This window comes from Lonchura striata, chromosome 19 (genome assembly GCF_046129695.1).
Source record: "Lonchura striata isolate bLonStr1 chromosome 19, bLonStr1.mat, whole genome shotgun sequence".
In the NCBI taxonomy this organism is placed as follows: Eukaryota; Metazoa; Chordata; class Aves; order Passeriformes; family Estrildidae; genus Lonchura; species Lonchura striata.
In genome coordinates this window covers 1,039,005-1,064,116 of record NC_134621.1, presented here as the reverse complement: position 1 = coordinate 1,064,116, position 25,112 = coordinate 1,039,005, and the positions used below count along the sequence as shown (strand labels likewise).

At 50.5% G+C, this 25,112-nt stretch overlaps 1 protein-coding gene across 1 annotated transcript in view; it reads left to right on the top strand.

The window, feature by feature from the left end:
• Positions 1-25,112, top strand: part of STX8 (syntaxin 8) — an 82,940-nt gene that overhangs the window by 32,918 nt on the left and 24,910 nt on the right. Inside the window, exon 7 of the mRNA XM_021539077.2 lies at positions 18,432-18,533. Within this exon, the coding sequence (XP_021394752.2) occupies positions 18,432-18,533 (102 nt within the window). The remainder of the gene's footprint in view (positions 1-18,431; positions 18,534-25,112) is intronic.

Genomic DNA, 25,112 nt, shown 5'->3' with positions numbered 1-25,112 from the left:
AGTCTTAAAAAGTGAATTAGGGAAGTGTTGACTCCAAAGGGCCATTAGCGTGTCCTCAGCGTGGGATGTGCCTTGTTTTTCCTTGCTGCTTAATGTATAGCTGTGTCTGACCTTTTCCCCGGGTTGTTTTGGTGGGCCTGTGAAGGAGATGTCAGAAGGAAAATGTGAATTAAAACATCTTGTGTAAGGAAATTGCTTTCCTGCTCTTCTCCAAAAGGGAGAAAACTCATGAAAATAAAAGAGGGAGAATCCTCTCTTAGTTTGCTGTCTGTAATGCTTTTAGTTTCTGTGTGCCGTTGCTGTGGTGGTGGCATTTGGGTGTTTTCAGGGTGCCTGGGTGTCCTGCTCCTGTCCCTGCAGCAGCTCTGGGTGCTGTCCCTGCCCAGCTGCTCCAAGCAGCCTCACACCAGGGCTGGCTTCTTTGTGAAGCTCCTTCAGCCCCAGCAGCTGGATGTTCCCTGAGCTGGTATTCCCTTCCCAGGCAGAACACAGCTTAATTCAAACTTTTTGTTACGTTTAAGTAGCTAAACCAAACTTTGTAGACATTCCAGTTCTTGAATCTCTCTGTGGCTGGAGCTCAGAAGCTTTTTACTTTCTTTTTCAGAAATCTTTGGAGTGTTCTTTCTTCCTGCTAGTCTGTCTCAGGTTTTTTCAGTACCCAGTGCTGATCAATGGTTTTCTGCCCAGCACTTGCTGGGTTTGGGGCTCCTGACAAGCTCCTGGGCGGTGCAGAGGCTCTTGTGCAGCTCAGCCCTTTCACAGCCAGAGTGGGCTTGTGGTCATGTTGACAGCTTGACACTGCCATGGCAGTGATTTGTTCAAGCTTCCTCCAGCAGCCCTGTGAGCAGAGCAGACAAAGGGAGGCATGGGCAGGAGCTCCCGGAACGAATTGGGGATTGAGGAGAGGCTGGCCTGGGACATCCCTGCGGGTCTGAGCCGAGGGAGGCGTTTGGCACCAGCACCACGGGGCTTGTGTAACACAGATGCTCGATTCATCTCCATTTTGTGCTGCAAAACCAGCTTTGGAGTGCTTGGTTTATCCTGCAGCAGACTGGAATCCAGGAGAGAGGAACCTTAACGGGACAGGAGAGAGAACGCCGGGAGTGTGGGGTGGGAGGAGACCTAGAAAAGGTGGGAGCTTTAGGAGGGGATCCTGAAGTGAGAGCAGAGCTCTGAAGTGCTGAGGGAGGAGCAGTCCTGGGCACTGGGCTCGCTGGGGATGGGAGCTGGGGAAGAGCCTGGGACCTGAGCTCCTGGGAGCTGCAAATAAAACATCAGTGGCACGAGCACAGGCAGGGCAGGGGTGGTGCTGTGGCAGGAGGGGACTGCTCTGGGAAGGAAACGTGACATCGGGGCTTGAGTTAAAGTGTGATAAGCATGCACAGTGCTCTGCAGCAGCTTTGAAGATTTTCTGACACAGATGCAGCAGTCCCACAAGTATGTGAGTCACTGTCACAGTCCTGCATCCTTGGCTGCACTGGGACTCGGAGTCAGAAGGAACCAGGCAGGAAAACTGCTTTAATACACTGTGGATCTATGCTGGGGCCAGAGGATCAAGTGCCATCAGCACCTTCCCTGGTCTAGAAAGTGCTGAATTCTGTTAATACCCTTAATTCATGGGGCCTGACTCCTGCTGGCACTGGGAGATCTCATAGGTGAAGGTGAGTGGAAGGAGAAGTGCTCCAAGTAAACAAAAATATGCAAGTTTTCAAAACTAAAAGCCTTGTGAAGAAAGAAAAGATGTATTGGGATGTAGGGTGTAAAAGTGGCTCTTACACTCCTGTGTGTCCTCACAGGGGCTGAGCTGGAGTTTGGTGTGTCAGCAGGGATGCAGATCGGGGAGAAGCCGTGGCTGGGCACAGCCAGCCCGAGGGCAGCACCCTTGGGGTGTGCTTTCATGGGTTTTGTGTCCCCTCAGGGTTTTGAACCCCTCTCCTGTGCTTTGCTCCCTGCAGCCAGCAGCTGGGAGTGTGGGGTGCTGTGCACACGGCTTGGGCTGGGAGCTGGGTGCCCAGAGGAGAAGCTGCCAAGTGAGCCCTGCCCTTTTCCTCTGCCCTTTCTCCTGGGGAGCTCTGGAGGGTGGCAGTGCAGCCTTTGGTGACACCCCAGTGCCATGAGGGGGTTTGGAACTCCTCAGTGTCCCCCAGTGCTCAGCTCCCCTTACCTGCATCTCCCCGTGCCTGCCCTGTCACACCTGGCTGCAGCCCTTTGCCTTACAGACCCCACAGCTTTGGATTCCTCCTGGTGCTGCCTTGCAGTGCTGGGGATGCATCTGTGGGGCAGAGGTCCCTGTCCCCAGGGCAGTGCTGCCTTCCCCAGAGCAGAGCTGCCTTCCCCAGGATGAGCTGCAGCTGCTGGGGCAGCACCTCGGGCTCGCAGGGCAGAGAATGCCCCCAGCTGAAATGCTGAGATGCTGAGATGTGTCAGTGCTGCTCTGACAGCTCCAGACAGGAGCTCTGCAGGAGCTGTTCATCGTCCTGGGGCTCAGGGCTGCCCCAGGACGTGCTGCCCCTGGCATTCCTCCAGCAGGGATCCTTGGGAGGCTGCTGAGCTGCAGGGAAATGCCAGCCCTGAAGGAAAGAGCAGGTTGCTGGGCTGGGTTGTGCCTGTGGGAGTCAGTGCTCCTGGGGCTCTCCCCTGGTCATTTGTTCCCTCTGGAGAGGAAAGCTTTGAGCTGAGCTGATGCAGTTTGCCAGCACCTGAAGGGAACCCCCGGGAACGATGGGGAGTGGCTGTCTGTGAGAGATGGAAACAGGACACAGGGAATGGCTCCCACTGACACAGGGCAGGGCTGGATGGGATTTTGGGAACTGGGAATTGTTCCCTGTGAGGGTGGGAGGCCCTGGCACAGGGTGCCCACCCTGGATCCCTGGCAGTGCCCCAGGCCAGGCTGGACAGGGTTGGAGCACCTGGGGCAGTGGGAAGTGTCCCTGTCGTGGCAGGGTGGCACTGATGGGCTCTGAGGTCCCTTCCAACCCCAGCCATTCTGGGATTCTCCTTCCAGTCAAGCAGTCCACCCTGTGTTTGCTGCTGGCACCCAAAGGGAGCACACCAGGATCGTCCCATCCCTGGTTTCAATCAGGAAGCGAGGCAGAGAGCGCCTGAGGAACAAATACTGCATCAGATGAAACTTAATCTGTTTTTAAAGAACTCCCTCCTGCTGAAACAGAGGGTTTTTTTCCCTTGTTTTTTAATAGTCCTCCCCTGAAAAGCCTCTCTTGGGGTGTCTCTCATCCTCGCTCAATGATGTTGAGGTTTTTTTTTCTTTTTTATTCCAAGTTTCTGGAAGCTCTGTGGTTTTCCCTGTTACACGTTTTTAATTCAGAATGCCTCAGTGAGCCTTTCCTGTTCCGAATCTCCAGAGTACTCCATGGGGGAAAATTTAAAAAATAACATGTAAGTTTTACATAATTTACTATGAGAGTAATTGGGTTTATACAGCAGTTCATAAACCTTTAGCTGGTAAAAATCAAAGTACCTTAATCTGAAAAGCAGATGGGAGGATGTCACAGTGAAGGCTTATAGCGTTTTCAAAGACAAATTGTTTAATTCCATCACTGCTAGGAAAATAAATAGTTCTGCTGCGGGATTGAAAACAGAAACATCTCAGAAATGAGACTTCCTTCGCTTTCAAGCGTTGTTAGCTTGACAACAAAGAAATCCAAAGGAGCTCGGTGGGAAGATGTGGTGGAGCTGCAGTTTATGAGAAATGAAAGGCAAAAGGCTCCACACATTTTATCACTGTTGGGGAATTCTCAAGTGCCTTTCTTGCACTCTTTGGGCCTTGCCCTATGTCCTGGGCAGGGTTTGGTGTGAGGCAGTTTGGGGTGAGGCAGGGTTTGGGGTGAGGCAGTTTGGGGTGAGGCAGAGTTTGGTGTGAGGCAGGGTTTGGTGATGTCTGCACTCTTTCCCTGTGGTGATATCTGCACTCTTTCCCTGTGGTGATGTCTGCACTCTTTCCCTGTGCTCAGGCTGGCCCTGCTGCGTGCCGGGCGATGGGAGCGGGGCACGCTGCTCCCAGTCCCACTTCCCATGCATTTTGCAGGCTGCAGTGAAAGCTGCAGCCATGCCTTGCCTGTCTAATGAAGGCTGTGTTTGTAGCCCCACAGTAATGCTGCTCACAGGCCAATCAGGGCTATCTGGCCAGCACATCCCTCCCAAGTGATGGTCTTGCTTTAGTCCTAATGGCCTGATGAGATCACCTCTAATTTGTGTATCAAGCTGGTTTGTAGCACATCGTTCAGAAAAAAAAAAAGAAAAAAAGAAAGGGGGTAAAAAACCCCACACAAACCCAACAAAACCCTCTTTATTTTATTTTTTTTCTTGCTGGACTTCAAAAGGTTGTATTATACCCAGTGTGCAGTGCCCTGTGAAAGCTGAGAGCCATTACCTCAGCCCACAGCCAGCAGAAAACAACTCCTGGTTTAGGGGGGGCTCCTTTGCTCCAGAATGATGACAGTGCTGCCAGCCCAGCAGGAGATGCTGGAGATGCTCTGGTGGCTCGCTGGGCTGCTGGCTCAGGCTGGGGGCTGCTCTCAGCACCCACAGGTGCAGCATCCTCCTCCTGTGGCCAGGGGAATGGGGGAGCCTTGGAACAAGAAGCTTGAAAAGCTGGTGGATGAGAGCACAGGAGCAGCAGAGGAGGGTGCTGAGGGGGCTCAGGGTGCTGATAGCAGAGCGTGGGTGCTCCCACACAGTGGTTTGGCTGTCCAGGCACAGATTCATGCCGTGCCAGTGTGGAGGAAAGCTTGCTGTGTTCTCCTGCTCCTTGAGGAAGCAGCCAGGAGAGGCTGGCCGTGGATTTGGTGCCTCTGTGTCAGCAGGCTGGGGCCCAGGGGTGCCTCTGCCAGGGTGAGGAGATTTCCTGCAGCAGCAGAGTGTTCTGGTGATGCTGTTGATTCAGCAGAACTCATTGTGAGGAGTGTTTTTGCAGTTCTGGGGAAAAGGGGGCTCAGCCCTGGTGCTCAGCAGTGATGGACCCGTTCCTGCCCAGGGGAGACACAGGGAACAGAGCTGAAGGCACCAAATAATCCTCAGAGGCCAGCACAGAGCTCTGCATTGTGTGCTTGGGAGGAAGAGAGGTTTAATAAAGTGTAAGAAAGGATGGAGTTGGGCTGTTGGGTATTTGGGAAGTGAGTGCTGACAGGACACTGAACCAAGCACAGCCCTGGTGCTCAGTATCTTCTGTGCATCAGCCAGCCCTTTCTTCCAGGTTGTTCCACAGCTAAATTAACCTCAAGCTGTCTTTTCCCAAAACTGCTCTCCCTCTAAAGGAAACAAGTTATTGGCAGAAATTGATTTCTTTTTAGCAGCTGACTTTTAAATCTAAAAACTTAACAAATATATGCTGCAATGATCAAAAAATGTTGCATTAACACTTTTTTTATGACCTGAGCTGAGACACTTGGTAACACACTGTTGTCCTGGGTGATTTTAATACTTTTATTTTGTGCTATTTTTGCTGTTCTACACCCTTTTGTCGCTGAATCAGTTTTGCATATTGCAATGCTGCCATTTGGATTTTTCTTGAAATCTGGCTGGAGGAATTTAAATTTTGGAGCTCAGCTTGTTGCTGTCTCTGTCCTCGCTTGTGTCCCCACGCTGGTACATGGCAGAGTGGGAGCCCAGGGGAGCAGGGGCTGGAGCTCACAGGGCTGAGCACTCAGCTCTCACCAAGCACGTTTGGAAACTGCACTCTGCTCATGAAATCAGGTGCTGGCTGCAGAAAATGGGACAAAATTCAACTGTAAGTTGCTCTCAGTGGGCTCTAGGTGTCTGTCTGGGATGTAACCCAGGTAAGTGATGCTGCTTCAGCCTGAGGTGTTAGGTGAGGTTGGTTTGCTCTCTCAGACAGCAGGATTCATTTCCAAGGTTGTCCTGGGGCTGCCTGAATTGTTTTGGCTTTTTGTGTTGGCTTTCTCTGCAGCGGGCCCGCAGTTAATGCTGAGTTTCGATTTCCATGACAAGTTCTCTTCTGGGAGATTTACAGCTCAGCTGCTTTGGTTTGCCAGGCTAATGCTGTGGAATGCAGGTTGACAGTCCAGATGTGAAACCTTTCTCCTCGGAAAGAAAACAAAGGATTAAATGCGTTTTAAGAGGGTTTGAAAAAAATAATTTAAGGCTGAGGCCCCGAACCCAGCGTCTGAAGTCTTGAAATACTGCTGGGGATGTGAAACTTCAAAATCAGGACACTTGGAAGTGCAGCCAGGCTGTGAGTTCCCTGTGGCTTTTGGAGCACCTGACACTGCCAGTACTGGGGCTTCCTCAGGTTTTACAGAATGTCAAGTAATCAAATTCTGTATCTTTGTGCCATCAGTGCAGGTTAAAGGGTGGTTTGGGTTTTGCTCCTGCTGAAACCAGGGGAGTGTGGGGACAGCTGCAGGCTCTCACTTGGAGAGGACCATGATTCCCTGATCTTCATAGATAAACATAGTAGCTCCTGTTTTCTGATCTGACAAAGTGGCAATTTTCCTGGCTGTGGAATTATCCCAGTTTCCAGGGGGATGGAGGAAGGCCCAGGGGGTGCAGGTTTGTTCACCAGCATCCCCACTGCGGGGGGAAAGGTCTGACCAGGCTACAAGGTCATGACTGAACTGGAAAAGGGTTTAATAGTGGTGTTTAATGTCCAAAACATCTTTTTAAAGAGAGAAACACAATGGCCTCAGCCAGGCCATTGAATGGGATCCTTTGTGCTCGTGAAGATTTGTACAATGCATCTACCCCTGAATGCCCGCTTGGGTTTCAGAATTATTTGGGTAGGAAACAATGCAGCAAGAGTTCATTGTCCTCTCAGAGAAATGATGAAAACATCCATAACTTTCTCCCTGCCCATATGGGAAGAGCAAACATGAGGAGTCTGTTCTACCAGATGTCTTAAAATTGAGTTTGTAGCCTCAAAGGTAGAAAGGGCAGACCTTGCAGGGCAGGTCATTCTCAAGTTGCCTTGGGAAATATCATGGGGTTTATTGGGATTTATTAAATCTGGGGTTGTAAAAAGCTTGTGGCTCTTTATTTGGGATTCATAATCCTATTGGTGTTCTGTTCTGATCAGGCTCAGGAAGCCTCTGCAGACAGTGACTTTGCTGGAGCAGAGGCAATTTCTGTACACTCGGATATTTCGGATTTGTTCCGTTCAGAAAGGTCTCTGCCTTTATTCCAGGTTGTGGAATGCAAAAAAAGCAGATTTAACAAATTACAAAACTGGTTTATGCTTTCCTAGGTAAAAACCAGGAAAAGAATTAACACGCTGGGCTGAAACTGCCTTTTGTAATATCAGTGTATCTTTTTTTAAAGCAGGACGCCCTAAACTGAGTAATTAGAAAAAACAACTTTGAGACTACACACATAGAACTAGGAGTTAATTTTTTTCCATGTATATATTCACTTTTTGATACGAATTTCTCTCTGGAAACAGTGTATTTTGTCCAGTGAGCTGCTGTTTGCTGCTGAACTCTGGCTGCTGCAGCCAGGCCCTGTGCTCACTTGTACCCAGAGCCATCAGGGCAGCCCTGCACACGCTGGCAGGCGAAGCACGAGGAGCCCCAGCAACCTCTGCCTGTGATAGACCTCTGCCTGTGATAGACCTCTGGTTGTGATAGACCTCCTCTGCCTGTGATAGACCTCTGGTTGCTCTGCCTGTGATAAACCTCTGGTTGTGATAAACCTCTGGTTGTGACAGACCTCTGCCTGTGATAGACCTCTGCCTGTGATAGACCTCTGGTTGTGATAAACCTCTGGTTGTGATAGACCTCTGCCTGTGATAGACCTCTGCCTGTGATAGACCTCTGGTTGTAATAAGCCTCTGTTTGTGATAAACCTCTGGTTGTGCAGCTTGATAAAGGGAGGCTCGAGCTTTCCTTCCTGCACTGGGCTTCGTCACACTGGAGCTCGAGACTTGAGTGTGGAGACCAGGGCTGGGCTCAGCCACACCAGAGCAGGGCTCAGCCACACCAGAGCAGGGTTCAGCCACACCAGAGCAGGGCTCAGCCACACCAGTGTCCCCAGCCCCATCAGAGCAGGGTTCAGCCACACCAGAGCAGGGCTCAGCCACACCAGAGCAGGGTTCAGCCACACCAGTGTCCCCAGCCCCATGTCCCAGCCCCTCGTGCCCGTGGATCCCTTCGGTTCCTTCCAGCACACGAGCTGTGGGAGGGGGAAATCACAGGGCAGCTGTGGAAGGGTTCCCTCTGTGCAAAGCCTCCTCTTGCTCTGCAGAATCCATGGGCACACAGCCACCCCAAACACCAAGTGTTCAGCCACATCTGCAGAAAATCCATGGGAGGGCATGTGGAAAGTTGGCACAGCTCTTGGTGGAAGGAAGTGGGGAGAAAGAAAATCATTAGCTAAGGCTGGCGGGGATGCGAGGACTTGAGGTCGTCTTATCTGTGGAAGTTCTTCTTTCACCCTTTCTGTTGTTTTAACTGCTTCTCCGAGTAATCAGAACTTTTTCCATGCCTGCAGAATGGGAATGGAATATTTTTGAGCCATATTTTTGAGCTCTGGAGACGTGTCTCTGCTTTTGGCCTGTCAGTCTCCTGGGCAGGTGGCTGGGCAGGCAGGACACTGATGGCAGCGAGATCCAAGGAGTGCCATCACTGCAGGGCATCCAATTCCTGCTATTTGCCCAGCTCTGAACATGTTGTTAGGTGATGTATTCCTCTTGCTAATTTACTCAGTTTATCACTGATTCCAGTAGAGCTTGATGAGGGATGTCAGCTGGAGATTAGTCCCAGATGCCTGGGCTGACCTTAGCTTTATCAGCTGCTTTCAATACTGTAACCATGAAGCACTTGCAAGTTTTCTGGTTCCTGCCATGATTGATAGCCCAATTCTGAAGTGGCTTTCCTCCTCCTTTGTGATCCAAGAGGATAATGCCCTGCAGCTGTCCGCAGCATGATGCTCTTGTGCTGAACACGCTGATGCTCTGCTGGCTCCTTCCCAAGGCCAGTGTTTATTAAAATGGCACTTGTGTTCTGCAGGCCTGACCTCCCACTGATCCATGCTTCTGCCTTTTCCCCTGCTCCAAATGTCTTGAGCAGAGCAAAACGAGTCCCTGAGTGCCCAGGTGAGGCTGGGGGATTTTAGGAGAGGTTCCACCGTGGGTGTGCAGAGTGGATGGACAGAGCTGCAGAACCCGTGGCAATCAGCTTTCAGCACTTGGCAGAGGTGTTTGGACATTTTGAGGGTGGTTTTGGGGAACTTTCCTGGAGCTCCTGTCGGTGCAAGGGGTGGGCTGCTGAGGAAGGTCTCTCCTGCTGGCCTGGTGAGCTCTCTGCTGTGTCTGTCACTGATTTGTCATCACCTGGGAGTGTGCTGCAGGGTGCATCCCCCCTGCCTCTGTGCACTGAGGTGCTTCAGGAGGCTGTGTGCACTCCCAGGATTCCAGCAGCTGGGGGAATCCTGAGGCTGAGGGCAGCCTTCCTGTGATTAAGAGACAGGATTAGAGCAGTGGAATTTTTTTTCCCATAATTTTGCATTTGCTCCTGCCTGTTGTTGGGGTTCTGCAGAGGGTATGGGTGGGGAGCTCACTGTGACTCAACCAGGGCCAGGGCTGGTCTGGCTGGGGGAAGTGCTCCTTGCATTTCTGAAGTGCATTTTCATTTTAAAAAAAGGAAGAAGGAAAAGAAGCACCAAGCTCCATCTTCCTTTAAAAGGTGAGGGTGGAAGGGCACGAGCTCTGTCCTGGGCTGGGCACCTCAGGAGATCCTTGTGGATGTGGTGGCTGCTGCTCCTGGTGTTTGTGCCAGGGGAAAGGGGCACTGCCAACGAGTGAAGCTGGCAGGGAGGGCAGCTCTGAGCCCCTGGAGTCAGCAGCCATCCCTGCTTTGCTCCTCAAGCTCTCTCCATGCTTGCTCTCCAGCTGACTGCTGGTCATTTTTCCCAGTCTTCTTTAATCTGTGTCGAAACCAAGAGCACTCAATCTGCAGTTGTTGAATAATTCCCCATTGTAGGGACCGTGGCAGCAGTGAAGTTTCACTGGTCTGGAGCTCCTTAATGTGAAAAATGTGGGCCATTCTTGTGGGAATGGCTTGCAGTGAGCCCCTGGGGATGGAGTCCTGCTTTTTGGGTTGAGTTTTCTTTCATTTGAGTAGGGATGGGTTTATACATCCTGCTCAGCCTGCTGCACATCCCAGGAATTTCAGTGTGCCTTTCTTTGGGGTGCTGGCCAAGGAGCCAAGAGATGAGAACTGGATTTTGTCTGCAGGCAGGGAGGTGGAGGTGACCAGGGTGACCAGGGTGCTCTGCCTCAGGGTGCATTTTCTGGTTTTCTGCGTAGACTGAAGCCTGGTTTGTTGGTACCCTCAAGGATTGTTGTACTTTCCTGGGGTGGGTTCACCTTTTATGACATGTACGAGCAGGAATTGCCAAGGAGATCTTAAAAATGGCAGCAGCTGCACGGAGTATAGCACAGGGTTTAATTTCTTTTTTAATGTTTTTGTTTTGGTATTTTTATGGGGTTGTTGGTTTTCTTTGCTTTGTGAAATGGACTGGAAACCTCAGCTTACGGTGTTTAGTAGCCCAAACGACTATGTTTTATAACAATGCTCTTCTGGACTTTTATTTGGTGTTTTTGTTTTGGTGTTGGTTGTTTTGGTTGTAGGTATTTTGGTATTTTTGTGGGGTTTTGTTGGTTTCTTTCTTTGTGAAATGGACTGGAAACCTCAGCTTGAGGTGTTTAGCAACCAAAACAGGGTTTTATGGGGATTTGCTAAAACACCTTAGGAAATTGTGGCAACTGATGTGTATTTGTAATGAAAGCTCTTGATATCTATGGAAAAGAGCTGCAATGGTGTAAAAACTTGGGGAAAATGAGACTTGCTGAAAGAAAGCAGGGGTGAGTGCTACCAACAGTTCCTGAAGGCAGTGTTTTTAAAAAATCCTGCTTAGATTTTGGATAAAGGGAAAGCAAACAAGTGTGGAGTCTGAAGCAGCTTCTGTCCTTTCATTTGCTGCTGTAAGTTTGCAGAGCACAAACACACTGTAGCAGGAGAAGTGTTTTGCTTGGCAGGGATTTGTTATAGCCATGGAAGTGGCCTTCCAGCCTCCCAGTGCTCCAGGCTTTCCTAGACATGCAGATTTTATGGGTATTTTATCTATTAGCAGGATTTCCTTGCTTTCTCCCAGAGCCACGTCTGTAGGAAAATAATTTGGTAATAATTTAATTTTCCCTATAACTTAAGATTTTGCTGGAAGTTTGGGTAGTCCGGCCCCAAAATCTCTGTTTGTGCTGCTGGGGCACTTGGATTTGGGATTTGAATAAAAAGAAATGCTGATTACAAGTGCAAAGAGCCCAGTGAGTGCTGTGAGCTTGGAGAGCCCTGGGTGTGTGGCACCGGGGACTTCAGCCAGGGCTGGGAGCTGGAGGCAACTTTTAATAATTCCTACAAGAACATTTTTGTTCTACAGCTCTGTTTGATCTCAGGTGACTGCGCTGCTGTGCCTTAAGCACGGTGAGTGGAAGGAAGGGTCACTTGTTGGGAGCAAAGGGGAGGAACAAAAGGCTTCACACTCGAATGCTCCAGGGAAGGAGACTTTAATCTCCAGCAGATAACTGGGAGAGGAAGCCCGGAGTGCTCTGTCATGTGAATATCGTTCTGCCTGCCCCGTATCACTGCGAGTTCTCAGCACATCTGGGCTGAGAGCAGTTCCAGTAACATTCAAAAGTACTATTTTGGTTGGCACTCTGGGGCTGTGGTAGATGCCAATTAGTAATGGCTCTTGGAAACAGCCTGCCTTGAAACTGTCCCCGAGCCGTTCCCCGGAGAAATTATTCAATTAAGTACAGCTAAAATTAATGTCCACGGGTTTTGTTCGAATCAAACAAAATAAGCAGCTGGAGAAGGGAAAACTTCTCAGTGTGTGCTTTTAAAATAACAACTCTTAGCTAATAACTGTGTGAGCTGGAATTGATAGCAGTGTTTGTTTTCCTGGCGTTGCTCTGTAGCTGTGGAGGAGCTGCTGAGGGCTTCCACAGCTGACATCCTTGGATGGTTCTGTGTCACCTCCACGCAGTCTCCAGGCACCATCTGCTGCTCCTGGACCTGCTCTGAGAGGATGCAGTGCCCTGTGTTGCCCGGGGGTATCAAAGCTTGACCCAGATTCGCTCAGATATTTTGGGATGGATGAATGCAGTGAGGAAGGTGGTGTGGGGTGGGAGCAGTGGGCCTGGACGTGTCCTTGGAGCAGGTGGCTCCAAGGTGGCAGAACAAACAGGTTCCTCTGCTGGGGCACGTGTTAGCCCTGGGGGTCTGGCTGGGAGAAGTTGGGGGCTGCTCCTGGGCATTCTGAGCTGGGGCTGGGGCTGCTCCTCACTTCCCACAGGCAGGCACAGGGCTCGGGGCTCTGGAGTTCTTCCCAGTCTGTGCCTTTGCTGTCAGGAGCTCCAGGAGGCAGGAGCAGTCCTGGAAATGGAGGAGTTGCAGTTACTCTGGAAGAATTCCTCAGGAAGAAGCTGGCATGGGCTGGGAGGAGCAGGACCTGCTGCCAGGCCAGCCCCGAGTGCCTTGGGATGTGCCCTGTGTGGCAGCACATTTCTCTCCCTGTCAGGGTTTTTCATAGAGGTGCACAGAGAGAAATGAAAGAGAAAACAATTCCTATTTCTGCTCCTTGTTTTTCCCATGTGGAATGTGCTTGGAGAATTGTTTACCTGGGGTGAGTGCTTGGTTGGATTCTGGTAAGGATTGTTTGAGCCTGATGGCCAGTCCAACCCACCTGGGGCTGGACTCTCAGAGAGGGCCAGGAGTTGTGTTAGAGCAAGTAGTATGTAGTTTTAGTATCTCCTTTTATATAGTATATCAATGTATTTTATCATAGTTATAATAAAGAAATCATTCAGCCTTCTGAACTGAGTCAGACATCAGCATTCCTTCCCATTGGGTTCTCCTGCATTTCCAGTAGCCCTGGGCTTGGAGCAGGGCTGGGGCTGTCCCCAGCTCCTGGCCAGGACACAGCTCCTGCCCTGCAGCCCCCGAGTGCAGCCGTGCTCCCCTGCCAGCAGGGCAGGGACAGGATGGGTGGGAAATGTCCCTGTGCCACCTGGAGCTGCAGGGGAGGCACTGCGGGGTGAGATCTGCTCTGGCTCTGCCGTGCTCCCCTTGGTAACAGAAATATTCCTGTAGGAATCACAGACAGCTGCCTCCAGTTCCCATCCTGACACCTTCCCAGCAGGAGCCCAGCCAGAGCTTCTGAGCCCCTCTGTCCCCAGGGCCATCGAGATCCCTGTTAATTAAAAGGGCTGAAGAGTGAGACAGCTGAACACGGAGGAGCGAGTCGGTTTGACCCCTTGGAGAAGTTTGTAGTTTTGGGGATTTTAATGCTTACGGGAAGTTCTGCCAAAGAAGAGATTAAATGTCCTCGGTTAAATTTGGGACCTTGGAGGGAGGAATCGTGGTGTTTGCTCGAAATGCAGAGCTCCTCAGAGCAGGGAGGGCTGGTGTCCCAGAGCCCTGCAGAGCAACAAGCACCGCGGGGATTTGGGGTGGAGCAGGAGGAGGAGAAGCCCGGGGGTGCACTCCTGTGTGTGCTTTGGCACAGGGAGCTGCACACCTCGGAGGGGCTGCAAAAACCTGCCAGGGCTGCAGCCAGGGGGACAGATTAGCATTGCTGGCTTTGTATTTTTTACTGCATTCTTTCCCTTTTCACTCTGCCTTGACATTACAGCTGGCACATGGTGCCGAGGTTCTTCAGGTTTCTGATGTACTTACACTAGCTGCAATCTTCATTTCATAGCCCTGGCACTTGGAACAATGCTTTGCTTTCTTATTAACATGTAATTATGGGGTTTGGACATATAGAGGTTGGCATTCCCTATATGATTCATTTCTTTGGTATCCAGCTCTTCTCCTGAGGCACCAGAGACCTGAAGGAGGGAGGGAAAGTCTGCTTGGCCTCTCCTCTGAATTCCAGCCTCACTGTAATTGGGTTTGTGTCGGGATTTTAGTGCTCTGTGTGTTTTCCTAAGGATGACTGGAGTCTTCCATGACTCGGTGGGGCAGGCCCTGGAGGTGCATTACTCATTGATAAATGCTATTGAGTGATCCCTGCATTTCAACCCACGGAAAATCCAAACAGCTCTGAGGAAACCTTTGGTCAGCAGCACTGCTCTGCTGAACTGATCAAAGCCCAGGTTTGTTTCTTTCTTCAATGCTGAATTTCATGTGGCCACCTCTGCCTGGCTTTTGGGTTTCTCACTCCACAGACAGAATGGGTGCAGGTCAAAGATGGAGCTGCCAAAACCAAATGTGACTTTTTATGCATTTTAAAGAAAACAAGAGAAAAAAAAATATCTATTAGTGTAAAGTCATGTATGCAGAACTCTAAAACCTGTTCCTCTTCATGGGAGGAGATGGTCGTCATTCAAAAAAACCAAACAACTCATGTGCCCCCAGAAAGGTGGTGCAGCTGTGTGGGACATGGGGAGAGACAGGGAGACACAGGATGGAAAGGAACCAGGTCATTTGAGTGAGGAAAGATTAGGGAAACCCCCCGTGGTTTCCTGCAAAATGAGACATCAAGTTCCTCGTGCTCTCCAGCCTGCCTCTGCCTCCAGAGCTGGGCGGTTAAACTCTCATGAAGGAGCTCCTAAACAGGAGAAGCATCACGGGGGGTGGTGGCACTGAGGGACAGCATCACCTGTGTCCCTGAGAGGGACACGGGATCCCTGACAGCATCACCTCTGTGTCCTGGGGTTAGTGCTGGGCTTGGGCACTGTTGTTTTTTTATCTTCTGCTTCAAGATCCTGCTTCCCTGAAGGAGACCTTGGCTAAAAGTGTTCCTGGCTGAGCTGTGGCTTGCAGTGCTGTTACAGGAGTGTCCTTTGGAAGGTCACCAGCTGCCAGCCTGCCTTCCTGTCTGCTCCATCCCACCGTGGGGACTGGCTCCTTCCTCTCTCCAGGTCTCTCCATGTTTTTTTAGCCTGTTCCTTGCACACCAGCTAGATGGGAGGTGACAGAAGTTGGGATTGCCAGCTGGAAGGGCAGAGGGGGTGCAGGTGGGTCAGAAAACCTGCAGAGGGTCACTGCTCCGAGGGCTTCCTTAACCATGGATTACTTGGTGCCCACCTTAGAAATCCTAATTTTCACTCTGCCTTCTCCAACACGGACTTCCTTTGGAGTGGAGAGAAATATTTCATTTACAGGGAGGCTGAGCACTGCCCTGTGCTTGGGTGTCAGCACAACAGGGGGTTTGTGGGTGCAGAGGATGGAGGGATGGATGGATGGATGGATGGATGGATGGATGGATGGATGGATGGATGGATATTTCTCTTCTGGGGAACCTGCTTGGCTGGACTTCTGGCTCATCTGGGAGTGGGGTCAGAACCTCCTTGTGCTTCCTCCCCGTTCCAGCTGCTCAGATCTCCACGTCCTGCCATGAGCACCCCAGAATTCTCCAGGTCCCAGCTGAGACATCAAAGGGTTGGGTACTCGTTGAGCTGTGTGTTGGGTGAAGTGCCTTTCTCCCCTGGAACCTGTGTCACAAAACATGTTTATATATATATATATATATATATATATATATATATATATATATATATGGAGAAATGCTTCTTCCAGGATGCCCAGGGCAGCCCGTTGGTTCAGCAGTGAGTCCTGGCAGGGTGATGGGAAAGGAGAGAGGCTCTACACAGAATCCCAATTGCAGTGCCTTGGGCTTTGAAACGATGACAGAAAATTTTCCTGCTCACATTTGTTCTCATTTAGCTACAGCTTGTTCACCAGGATGTTTTTCAAGGAGGGTCTGCTCAGTGCTGGCAGAGGAAAGTCTCCAATTTCCCAAGCATGCTTATCACTTTGTCCTTGACAACGATGGGAACTTGCAGCACTTTTTTTCATGGAGAGGCAAACATGAGCAGTCCTGCCCTTGCAGGCAGCATTGTCCTGCTCTTCCTGTGTGCTGAATCACGCAGGACAGATAAAGTTTCCCTAAAATATTGTTGGCTTTGCAGATGTCAGACCTGGGAAAGTTGGGTGGGAGGGGGAGGAGAGTGAATATCTGAACTGTAAATTGAACAAACCTTGTAGCTCAAATAAAATGCCTCCCATCCCTTGGGAAATTGTTTTGGTGTAGGATGGACAATACTGAGTTTAATAATGATGAACAATAATTTTAAATACTGCAAACAACTCTACAAGTATGGAGGGTTTGTGTCTGGAGTAGAGCAGCATTGGTGGGGTGGGTGGGTCAGATGCAGAGGGTAGAACACAGGGCAGTGGTTGATGTTTGCCCTCTGCCCTCCCTTTGTGGGGATTCAGGGATGGTTTGGGCTGCACGACAGGAATCAGGAGCTCATGTTTTAGGAAAGCTAAAGTGTATATAAAGTATATTTACAAAGCCCAGGATTTTTTAGATGCTGATCTCATTTTACATAGGGATTCTGGGGAGATGACAGAGTGTTTTTAGAGCAGATGGAAACATGCACTGCAAGGATGGTGCTTAAATGTCTGGGCTCTCTGGGAGAGCAAAACCTCCGTGCTTCTTGTGCCTTGGACATTTCCTTTGTGCTGCAGAACTTTGATAATTTTATGTGGCCTTTGTTATCTCTGTGTACCATCAGACTGGTTTTATCTGTATTTGATACAGTGCTTGTTCCTTGATAAGGCTGAGAACATAAACACCCTCCATAATGAACATCTGGGATCTGAGGGAACAGCTGGAGCTGTGTCAGGAGAGGGTTAGTTTGGATTTCAGGGAAAGGTTCTTCCCCAGAGGGTGCTGGCACTGCCCTGGCTGCCCAGGGAATGGGCACGGCCCCGAGGCTGCCAGAGCTCCAGGAGCTTGGACAGGGTGGGATTGTTGGGGGTCTGTGCAGGGACAGGAGCTGCACTGGGTGATCCTGGGGGTCCCTTCCAGCTCAGGAGTTTCTGTGATCTGCTCTGGGGAGGTGAATGGTGCAGAAAACCATTCCCATTCCATTCCTGGTGTCACAGGGATGGCAGCAGGGAAGCTGCAAGAGCTAATGTCACACTCTGGCACTACTCTTGTAAGGACAAGGGCTCCTTGCGTCACAGGGAAGTTTGGGAAGCACAAGGAATGCTCTCTCTTCGCTGTCATCCCCTTTTCCCTTGTAGAGACATTTGGGAAATCTTTTGTTTGAGGGAATACAGTCAAGCCAATAAAGGCCTAATAGTAAAGGCTGTGTCCTGCTGATGGAGCTGTGTTCCTTCAATGTTCTTTAACCCTCTGTCATCATCCAGTCAGGGTTATGATCCAAACATTTGGGCAGGGTATCACTGTCTGTGTGTGCTCTGACTTCTGCTCTTGTTGCTCCAGGGCCACTGGACCCAGGGTTCCCTCGGGGCAGAGCTGCAGTGCCACAGCGGCAGTGCCACAGCTGCAGTGCCACAGCTGCCAGAGCTGCAGTGCCAGAGCTGCAGTGCCAGAGCTGCAGTGTCACATCTGCAGTGCCAGTGGGGTACAGAGCCCCCAGGGCACTGCCACTGTCCCCAAGCCCAGCTCAAAGGCAGGCAGGACTTACAGAGACAGGGATCAATAGTGGGCAGAGTGCTGGAAGTGGAAGCAGAGCAAGAGGCTGTGCAGCAGCTCTCAGGGCTTGGCTGCTGTCCTCTCCTGCTTGATCATGCACGAAGGAAGCCTCTCCTACCTGCGGGGCTGAGGGCAGCCAGACACGGTGTGTGCAGACACCAGAAGCACTGGCTGTGTGTTCCAGGGAAATCAGAGCGTAACAGGCAGTGAGAGGGAAATTTAGTGCCTGATTGTGGCTTTTAATTTTGAGCCATCCCATCAACCACTCTCAGTGTAAGCCTTGTACCAGCTCTGCTTTCCATGACAAAATTAAAGCCATCAGTTACAGGAGGTTGAGGATGGCTTGGCTTCAAGTTTTCCTTTCTCCTCTCTTAAAACTTGATGCAGGGGAAACTTTGCCCACTTTTGTTTTCCCAGAGGATCTTCTGGGCTGCAGGGAGAGCTGCCAGACCAACAGCTCCAGGAGGGAACCAGGGCAGGACTTTGTGACCTCAGTGGTTGCGTGGTCAGGACTGCACTGAAGGCTTTGTGAAGATGGTGGATGTGCCTCAGTGAGGATGTCGTGACCAAGTGTTGAGATGCTGTTCCAGGGACTGAAATTCCAGATTTCCAATAGCTTAGGCACTAATTCCTTCACTTTGGCTCAGTGAGGGAATTCACCTCAGCTCTGTGGCTGCCATCATCCTGTACTCCCTGACCTCCCAGACTGATGCTGCTGTTTCAGGCTGTATTTCTTCCTCCACTTCAGGCTGTACTTTCTCCTCCACTCTTGCAGTGGAGCGCTGCACTGGATCTGAACTCTCTGGTGTGGCATCTCCCAAGATTTGGACCTTTCAGTGATGTGAGCACTGGGGGATGCAGCTGGTTCCATTCTGGAGCTTTCGGCAGGAGGGTGGCTGAGCTGGGCTGCTGTGGGCTTGGATTTCATGTTGCTGTTCCTCTTTCCCCAGAGATCATCGACGACCTCACAAGCCTGGTGGAGAACACGGACGAGCGGCTGCGCAGCCAGACCCGGCACGTGAGGACGGTGGAGAAGAAATCGGCGTCCTGCGGTAGGGAAGGGCTGCAGCACAAATCACTCCATGCCAGGGCTACCTTGGGAAGGCCAGACAGGGCTAAAGAATAAATAGGGATTTATTAAAATTATCTCCTCCATGGACCCACCTTGGGCAGCGCCAGAGCCCAGCCAGGACTGCACCCAAATGACCCAAAATGGTCCCAAAATGCACGAGCGCTCCCAGGGGCTCTCCCTGGGATCAGTTCTGCTCCATTGGCACCTTGGAGTTCATTGTCCCATTCCAGCTTCAGCCCAGGCAGTCCCACCCTGCTTGTTTTTCTCTCTCCAGCCCACGGTGTTTGTGCTCCTGGGCTGAGGTTTGGATCATTTGTCCTTGGTGCCCACCTGGAGCAGGAATTGTTTTGTCTCCCTGCTCTGTGCAGAGCCAACCATCCCCTCATATGAAGCTCAGAACTGCACACCTATGCAGCGCAGAATGTGAAAAATACAAAAGCTAAAACTTAAGGCATCACCAGGGCAGTTCTTCCCTGACGATGTGCAGTTATTAACTGTTGCTAATTGCTGTGCAATGCGCTCCCCCCCGAGGACAGCTTCTTTCAAAGGCACAAACCCCAGCACTCCAAACAGCTCCAGCAGGTCTGGCTGCCTGTGCTGAAGGGCTGGTGCAGTTAATTTCCTTGAGCCATTTGACTCCAGCGTTGCACAATGTCCTGATTGTATGAGATGGTTTGCAATTAGAGCGGTGCATGTTAATTAGCTTTACACAAACTTGCTACCAGCTCTCACAAAGCTGGCACAGCGGGGAGCGAGGCCGCAGGGGCGTTCCTGGGGTGTCCTGCAGGAATGAGCTCTCAACCCAGCAGCACTCAGAGCCTGCCAGGCACGAAATCCTCCCCGGTGACTCCTGCAGTGATGTGCAGGCTGCTAAAGCTGGACTGGCCCCCCTCTGCAGAGAGCCAAGCTGGGGATGGTCTCAGGTTTGGATGAAGGGCTGAGGGGAGGGAGCTCTGAGCAGGACAGGAGGCTGTGGGTGGTGCAGACATTGTGTGGGGAGAGTGATGAAGTCCCTGGGGAGGTGGTGGCAGTCCAGTTCTGGTGTCCGTGGTTTTTGTCCTGCTAGAAAACTCACAGTGCTCTACAGAGTTTTGACTTAGGGTCAGAAGTTGTTGAAATTTGGTTTATGTAGTTCAGGAAAGAGAAAGCCAAGGGCTGATGTGGTCACAGCCTGCTTGTGGCTGGTGGGAGATTTCCTTCTGTGGAGTGAGGCTCTGGCTGCAGGAGCTCCCCAGCTTAGACTGGCAGTGAAGCATCTTTCCAGCACTGACAACTCCAGGGATTTATTTGGTTCTCCATCAGTGATAACGTTTTGAAAGCTTGGTTGATGGAGGTTGATGAAAACCTGGGACTTCTTCTGGAGGTTAAAGTTGACTTGTCAGAGTCATTTGTCTCCGAGTTCTCCCGTACCAACTGCAGATGGAATTAAAGGCGTGACTGCAGAGTTCATGACTGACTCTTTTATTTTAGATCTTGAATGTTGATGCAAGATGGATTTAATTTAAAACTAAGTGCAGTTGAATGATGCTGAGTACCCCTGTGTGCCTTTGGAGTCTCCCCTTAATTCCTGTGGCTTTGTTTTCCTCACGAATCCGGGGCAGCTCAGCTTGATATGGGCAGGGAATCAGTCCCGTGGGGTCCAGGAAGGATTTCTCCCCATTTTTAGGTTCCTTGTGCAAGTGCAGCCCCAGACATGTTGCATGATGACAAGGCTGTCGCTTTAACTCGGGAAGCCCATCCTGGCTGCCTGGGGAATTTCAGAGGAGGAGGAGGAGGATGGGAGAAGCGAAGGCTGGGAGGATCCTGGCCTGGATTCCTTGGGGGTGACCTCTCTCACCCTTTGCACATTGGAAAACATTTGGCTTTGGTGAGAAGTGCTGCCTCTGGTGCCTGTTCCCTCTGCTCCCGTAGGTCTTCCTGTGTTTGCATAACAAGTTGGGCATAAGTAAACAGCATAGTGCCTCAGATGGCTGCTTCCTCCCACCCAGGCGTGAGCTCTGGACCAGCAGTGCTGAGGACACAGGATTTAATGGCATTCCTCCCGTCCCCTTTCCACCTTAGCCCTGGCACTGGGATGAGCTGGTGCACTGGGATGAGAAATACCCTCCCTGTACACATGATTATCCCTGGACTGAGGCCAGGCAGCAGGAAAACTGGCACCTGCCAGGGGAGCCCATCAGAGTGCCTGTTCATCATTTAAATTGATCAAATCTTCAGCAGCTCTTTGGGCTTGGTGTCTCACTCTGGATTTAAAGCAGGGTGAAGCGCTCACCCTGCTCACCCTGTCCTTACTCAGACCCAGTCTCCACTCTGTTCCAGCATGTGGCTGGCAATGTGCTTTTCCCTCCTTTTTGAAATCCTGATGTCTTTTTCTTTTCCTGATGAGTGCCTGTGCTGGAGCCACGGGCTGTGGACACAAGCAGAGCACGCTGGCTGGAATAATGGAATAATCCCTGTTTTACAAGCAGGAATATGATGCATTCATGGGTGTGTCTTTGTTAGCAGCCAGCATAATCATAAAATCAAAGTATTGCTGGTGAAGCCCAGCTTTAATCAATATTTCAACATCTCCCTCTCATGCAAACCTCATTTCCAGCTGTGGGAGCCATTCCAGCACCCGCTGGCCTTTGGGCTGTGCCCTTGGCATCACCTGCCTGGCCCAGGAGCTGCCCCTGCCCGTCCTCAGCCTGGCACAGGTTGTCCTGGCTGGGTTGTTGCACTCACACTTATTTTCAGTGCTGTTTTTCTGGCTGTGCCCCAGCCCCTGCCGTGCCCAGGGAAGGCTGTCCTGTCTCCCAGTGGCCTCAGGCAGCCCCTCACTGGTGGCACTGGGAGCTCCCAGGGGTTGCAGAGGAAGGAGAACCACGGGATGGACTCCAGCCTGCTGCATTTATGAAATTATTGTTGAAAATCATCAGTCATCCGCAGGCAAATGTTTGCACGCTGCCTGGCATTGTTTTCTCCCTTCCCAGTGAGTGCTGGGCATTAGGAGGGGTGCTGGGACATATAAGTTGCTTAGATTTGAGGGATTTGCACTGAGCTTTCACCAGAGTGCTCACACAGATCATCAGTCAAGTGTCAGCTGCCTGGACCAGCCTTGCTCCAGGAATGGCTGTCTGCACAGTCCTGACTTTGCAGCCTCACCAGTGGTGCTCTTGGGTTGCTTTGTCCTCTCTCTCCCAGTCTGGGCATCTTTAGGGCTTTCTGCAGAGCAACATTCACTAACCATTTCTCAATAACTTCTTTATTAGAAACTTTAACCCTTAGAACGTCCTCTTAAGAACTACATTTAAAATTTTGTAAATAAATTGAAGTGTAATTAATGTAGAGATGCTGGGGTTTGGTGCTTTTGGGTAACTTTCCTCCCATCCTTGAGTTCTGTAGTGGGATTTTTTGTTTGGTTATTTTCCCTAGAGACCATGAGCAGGCAGCCCCCTGCAGAGAGGATGGTTAAGCCAGGCTTTGGCTGTGATAAGAACATCCTCAAGTGTTAGTGTCTGGAGAAGCCAAGGGGATTTTGGTAGCTCAGGGCACAGCTGGAAGCCCTGTTGGTAGATGTGACCTGTGCAGAGGTAGTTGCACCTCAGCTGTGCCATGTGTGGAGTCAGAAATTCTCTTCAGGTCCTGGAAAAGAATGAATTTTGGGGAGGAAAGCTGGGCATTGCTGGTTCTACCTGGGAAGCCCATCCTGGCTGCATGGGAATTACTCCTGGTCCTACCCCTGGTTCTTCTGCAGCCGGGGAGAAAAGCTGCTTCTCTTTCTTGGGGAAGCAACACAGAAAATTATGATTTTGGCACAGTAAACACAGGCAAAAAAAGAGGGAACCTTCATTTCTGCTAGGTGAGTCTGTGAGTCTGTGTCCATGAGGGCAGCAGACCACATTCTCCCTGTGGCCATCCCTCTCAGCTAAATGAGGAGAATGAGGAGCAGCCACAGCAAACCCCTTGTGGGGCAGAGCTGTGTCCTGCAGAGCAGCCCCGCTGCACAGAGCAGTTTTCCCCTCCCTGCTTTCCTCCTGTTCCACAAGATGGCAATGCAATCTAACCACCTCCCTCAGCCCCAGGTGGAGGGAGGCTCTCCCCTCTGCCTCCCTGCTCAGCCAGGGGTGGGGGCTGCCAAAGGCAGGGTGCAAACTACAGCAGATTAATCTGTACCAGGTGGGTTACTTTTTTTAATCTTACCAAAACACCTGAATTAAAACCAGAGCTTTGCTAAGCCCATTAATTGGAGTTTTTGGAAGGTTTGGTTTGTTTTAAAACAGGGTAGCTTGGATTATATAAGGTTTCCTCTAGAAAATAATGATTCATGCAGGCTGGAGCCTTTTCCTGCCAGGTTCTGTGATCTCTCTGTTCTAAGTTTTGCTTATTTGTGCCACGGATTTAATTTGTTTCATAAATGACGATGGCAGCTGCTCAGGTTTGTTCCTCTGACGTATCCTGTGTGTTTAGATGAGCGAGTCCCCATCCATTTGTTTTTTGCTCAGTGGAGAGGAGGAGCTGGTTCAGTTGCCATGAAATCAGCCTTTCCTGCAATCTGACACTGATCTTCCTCCCGGGGCTGCCCTGACAACTGCACTGCTCTGAGTCACCTGTCCAGCCTCTGGTGGGATGAGATTTCTTGGCCTGGCAGCTCAGATCTTTTCCTGAGATGGGGCCCGAGCTGGTGGCAGTGCCCCCAGCCTGGTGCTCACCCCTGCAGTGCCCTCCTGGCCTTGCTCTGCCTCCTCTTCCTCCTCACACTCACTCTACTCACTCCTGAACTATTTGCTCCTGCTGAGGTGTTGGAATGGATTCAGCTGATGAAAGAGGATGGACCTAAGCAGCCATAATCAGGGTTTTTTTGTAGAAAAAGATGGTTTGGATTTGCTTTCAGACTCCCAGGTGGGAAGCACAGCATGTCCTGCTGCTGTCAGCTCTGTGTGTGTTGAGCAGGAAAAGATGGGACCTTCTGGGTCACAGGATCCCTTCAAGATAAATTTCTGAGAACAAGCTTGTTTTTTCCCCCCCATTACTCCTATTGGAAGGCTGAAATGGTCATAAACTTATTTCCAGCCTGGACCTGTCAGGTTTACTTCATGATGCCCACGTGCAGCCCTTGTTCTGCTGTCCTGAATAGTTCTTTCCTCTTTTTTATTTTTTATAAAATGTGTGTGTCCAAGAGATCACTCAGTGTGCCCTCCCAGCTTTTGTTTTGCAGGGCTCAACAAGTGTCTTTACATTTTAATCTCCTAAATTAATCTCTTTTCTGCCAAGTCTTTTTTTTTTACACTTCTTCCTACTTAAACCTTTTGGATGTTTAAGCACAGGAAGCAAGTGCAGCATCCCTGGAGCCCTCACAGCTCTGGGTTTCTGTAAAGCCTGTAACCTGGCTTGTCCAGCAGCTCCAGCTCTTCTCTGGCTGTTGGAAATGCTGCAAGTCCAGCATGTTGATGCCTCAGTCATTTTGGTTTTGAGCTGTTTGCTTGGGCCTTTCTCACTCTTGAACATTTTCCACTCAAGTTAATTTTGTTTCCAACTCACAGCAAAAACTATTGTTTATCCTCAGAGCGTGGCTTCCTCTCCCATCCCATGGAATTTCAGCCTTCCTCCATTCATCTTCACAGTTACCCATTTTTTTCCCTCATCCAGTCCCAGCTTTCCTGTGTGCTGGTGCTGCTTTCCAGCTTTGTGTCAGCAGCAGATTTCATTAGCACACTTACTGCTTGTGCCAAGGTCATTAATAAAAACATTTAATAAGATCAGCCTGCTGACCATTCCTGGAGGAGCTCTGCCAGTGACCTCCATCCATTCTGATCCTTCTTTCAACGCCACTTCCCCTTTCACCAGTTTCCTGCCCTTCCAGCTCTGCTAATCCCCAGTTTTTCATTTCAGGATTTCCCATGTGGGGCTGTATCACTTTGCTGAAGTCTGTGTGGGTAGGATCTGTCTCACTTGCTTTGTCTAGAAAATTCATTATCTGACCAGCTAACCTTGTTAGCTCTGTATTATCTGCTCTCCCCTCGCTGCACTCCCAGTATTTTCTACCTTCTTTAATTTTTGTTTCATGTTCTAATTAGCCTTGGTTTGCTCTGGGGCCTCCATCCTGCCCAGGTTGGTCAGACAGGCCTGGGGTTGCTCACAGCTGTTTCTTCCTTCCCTTTTGTGGGTGGCAGTTGTGTGGGTGCTGCTCTTCCCCTCTGGTTCTGGAGGGATCCCTAATTTTGGGATAATAATTCTGGGATGCATGTCCTGGCAAAGGCTCAGTGTGGAGGGAGGGCCTGGGTGCATCAGTCCTGCCCTCATTCCTGATTTTAAGGACACCCCAGAGTGGCATTTGTGGGGCTGGGCTGTGAGATGTAAATCAGGCAGAGGTTGAAGCCTGGAGCAGTGAAATGCCATCCCTCCCCATCAGGAGGCAGGCAGAGGGGGAGCAAAAGGCAATAGAGATCTTCTTAATTACATTTGCATATGCAGCTGTTCAAACAGACTGAACTTCATCAGTGCCTGCTCATACCTATCAGGAGATTTAGAGCAGCTGTTGTCAACCCACGTAGTGGGATCCTACAAATCTGGTGGTGAA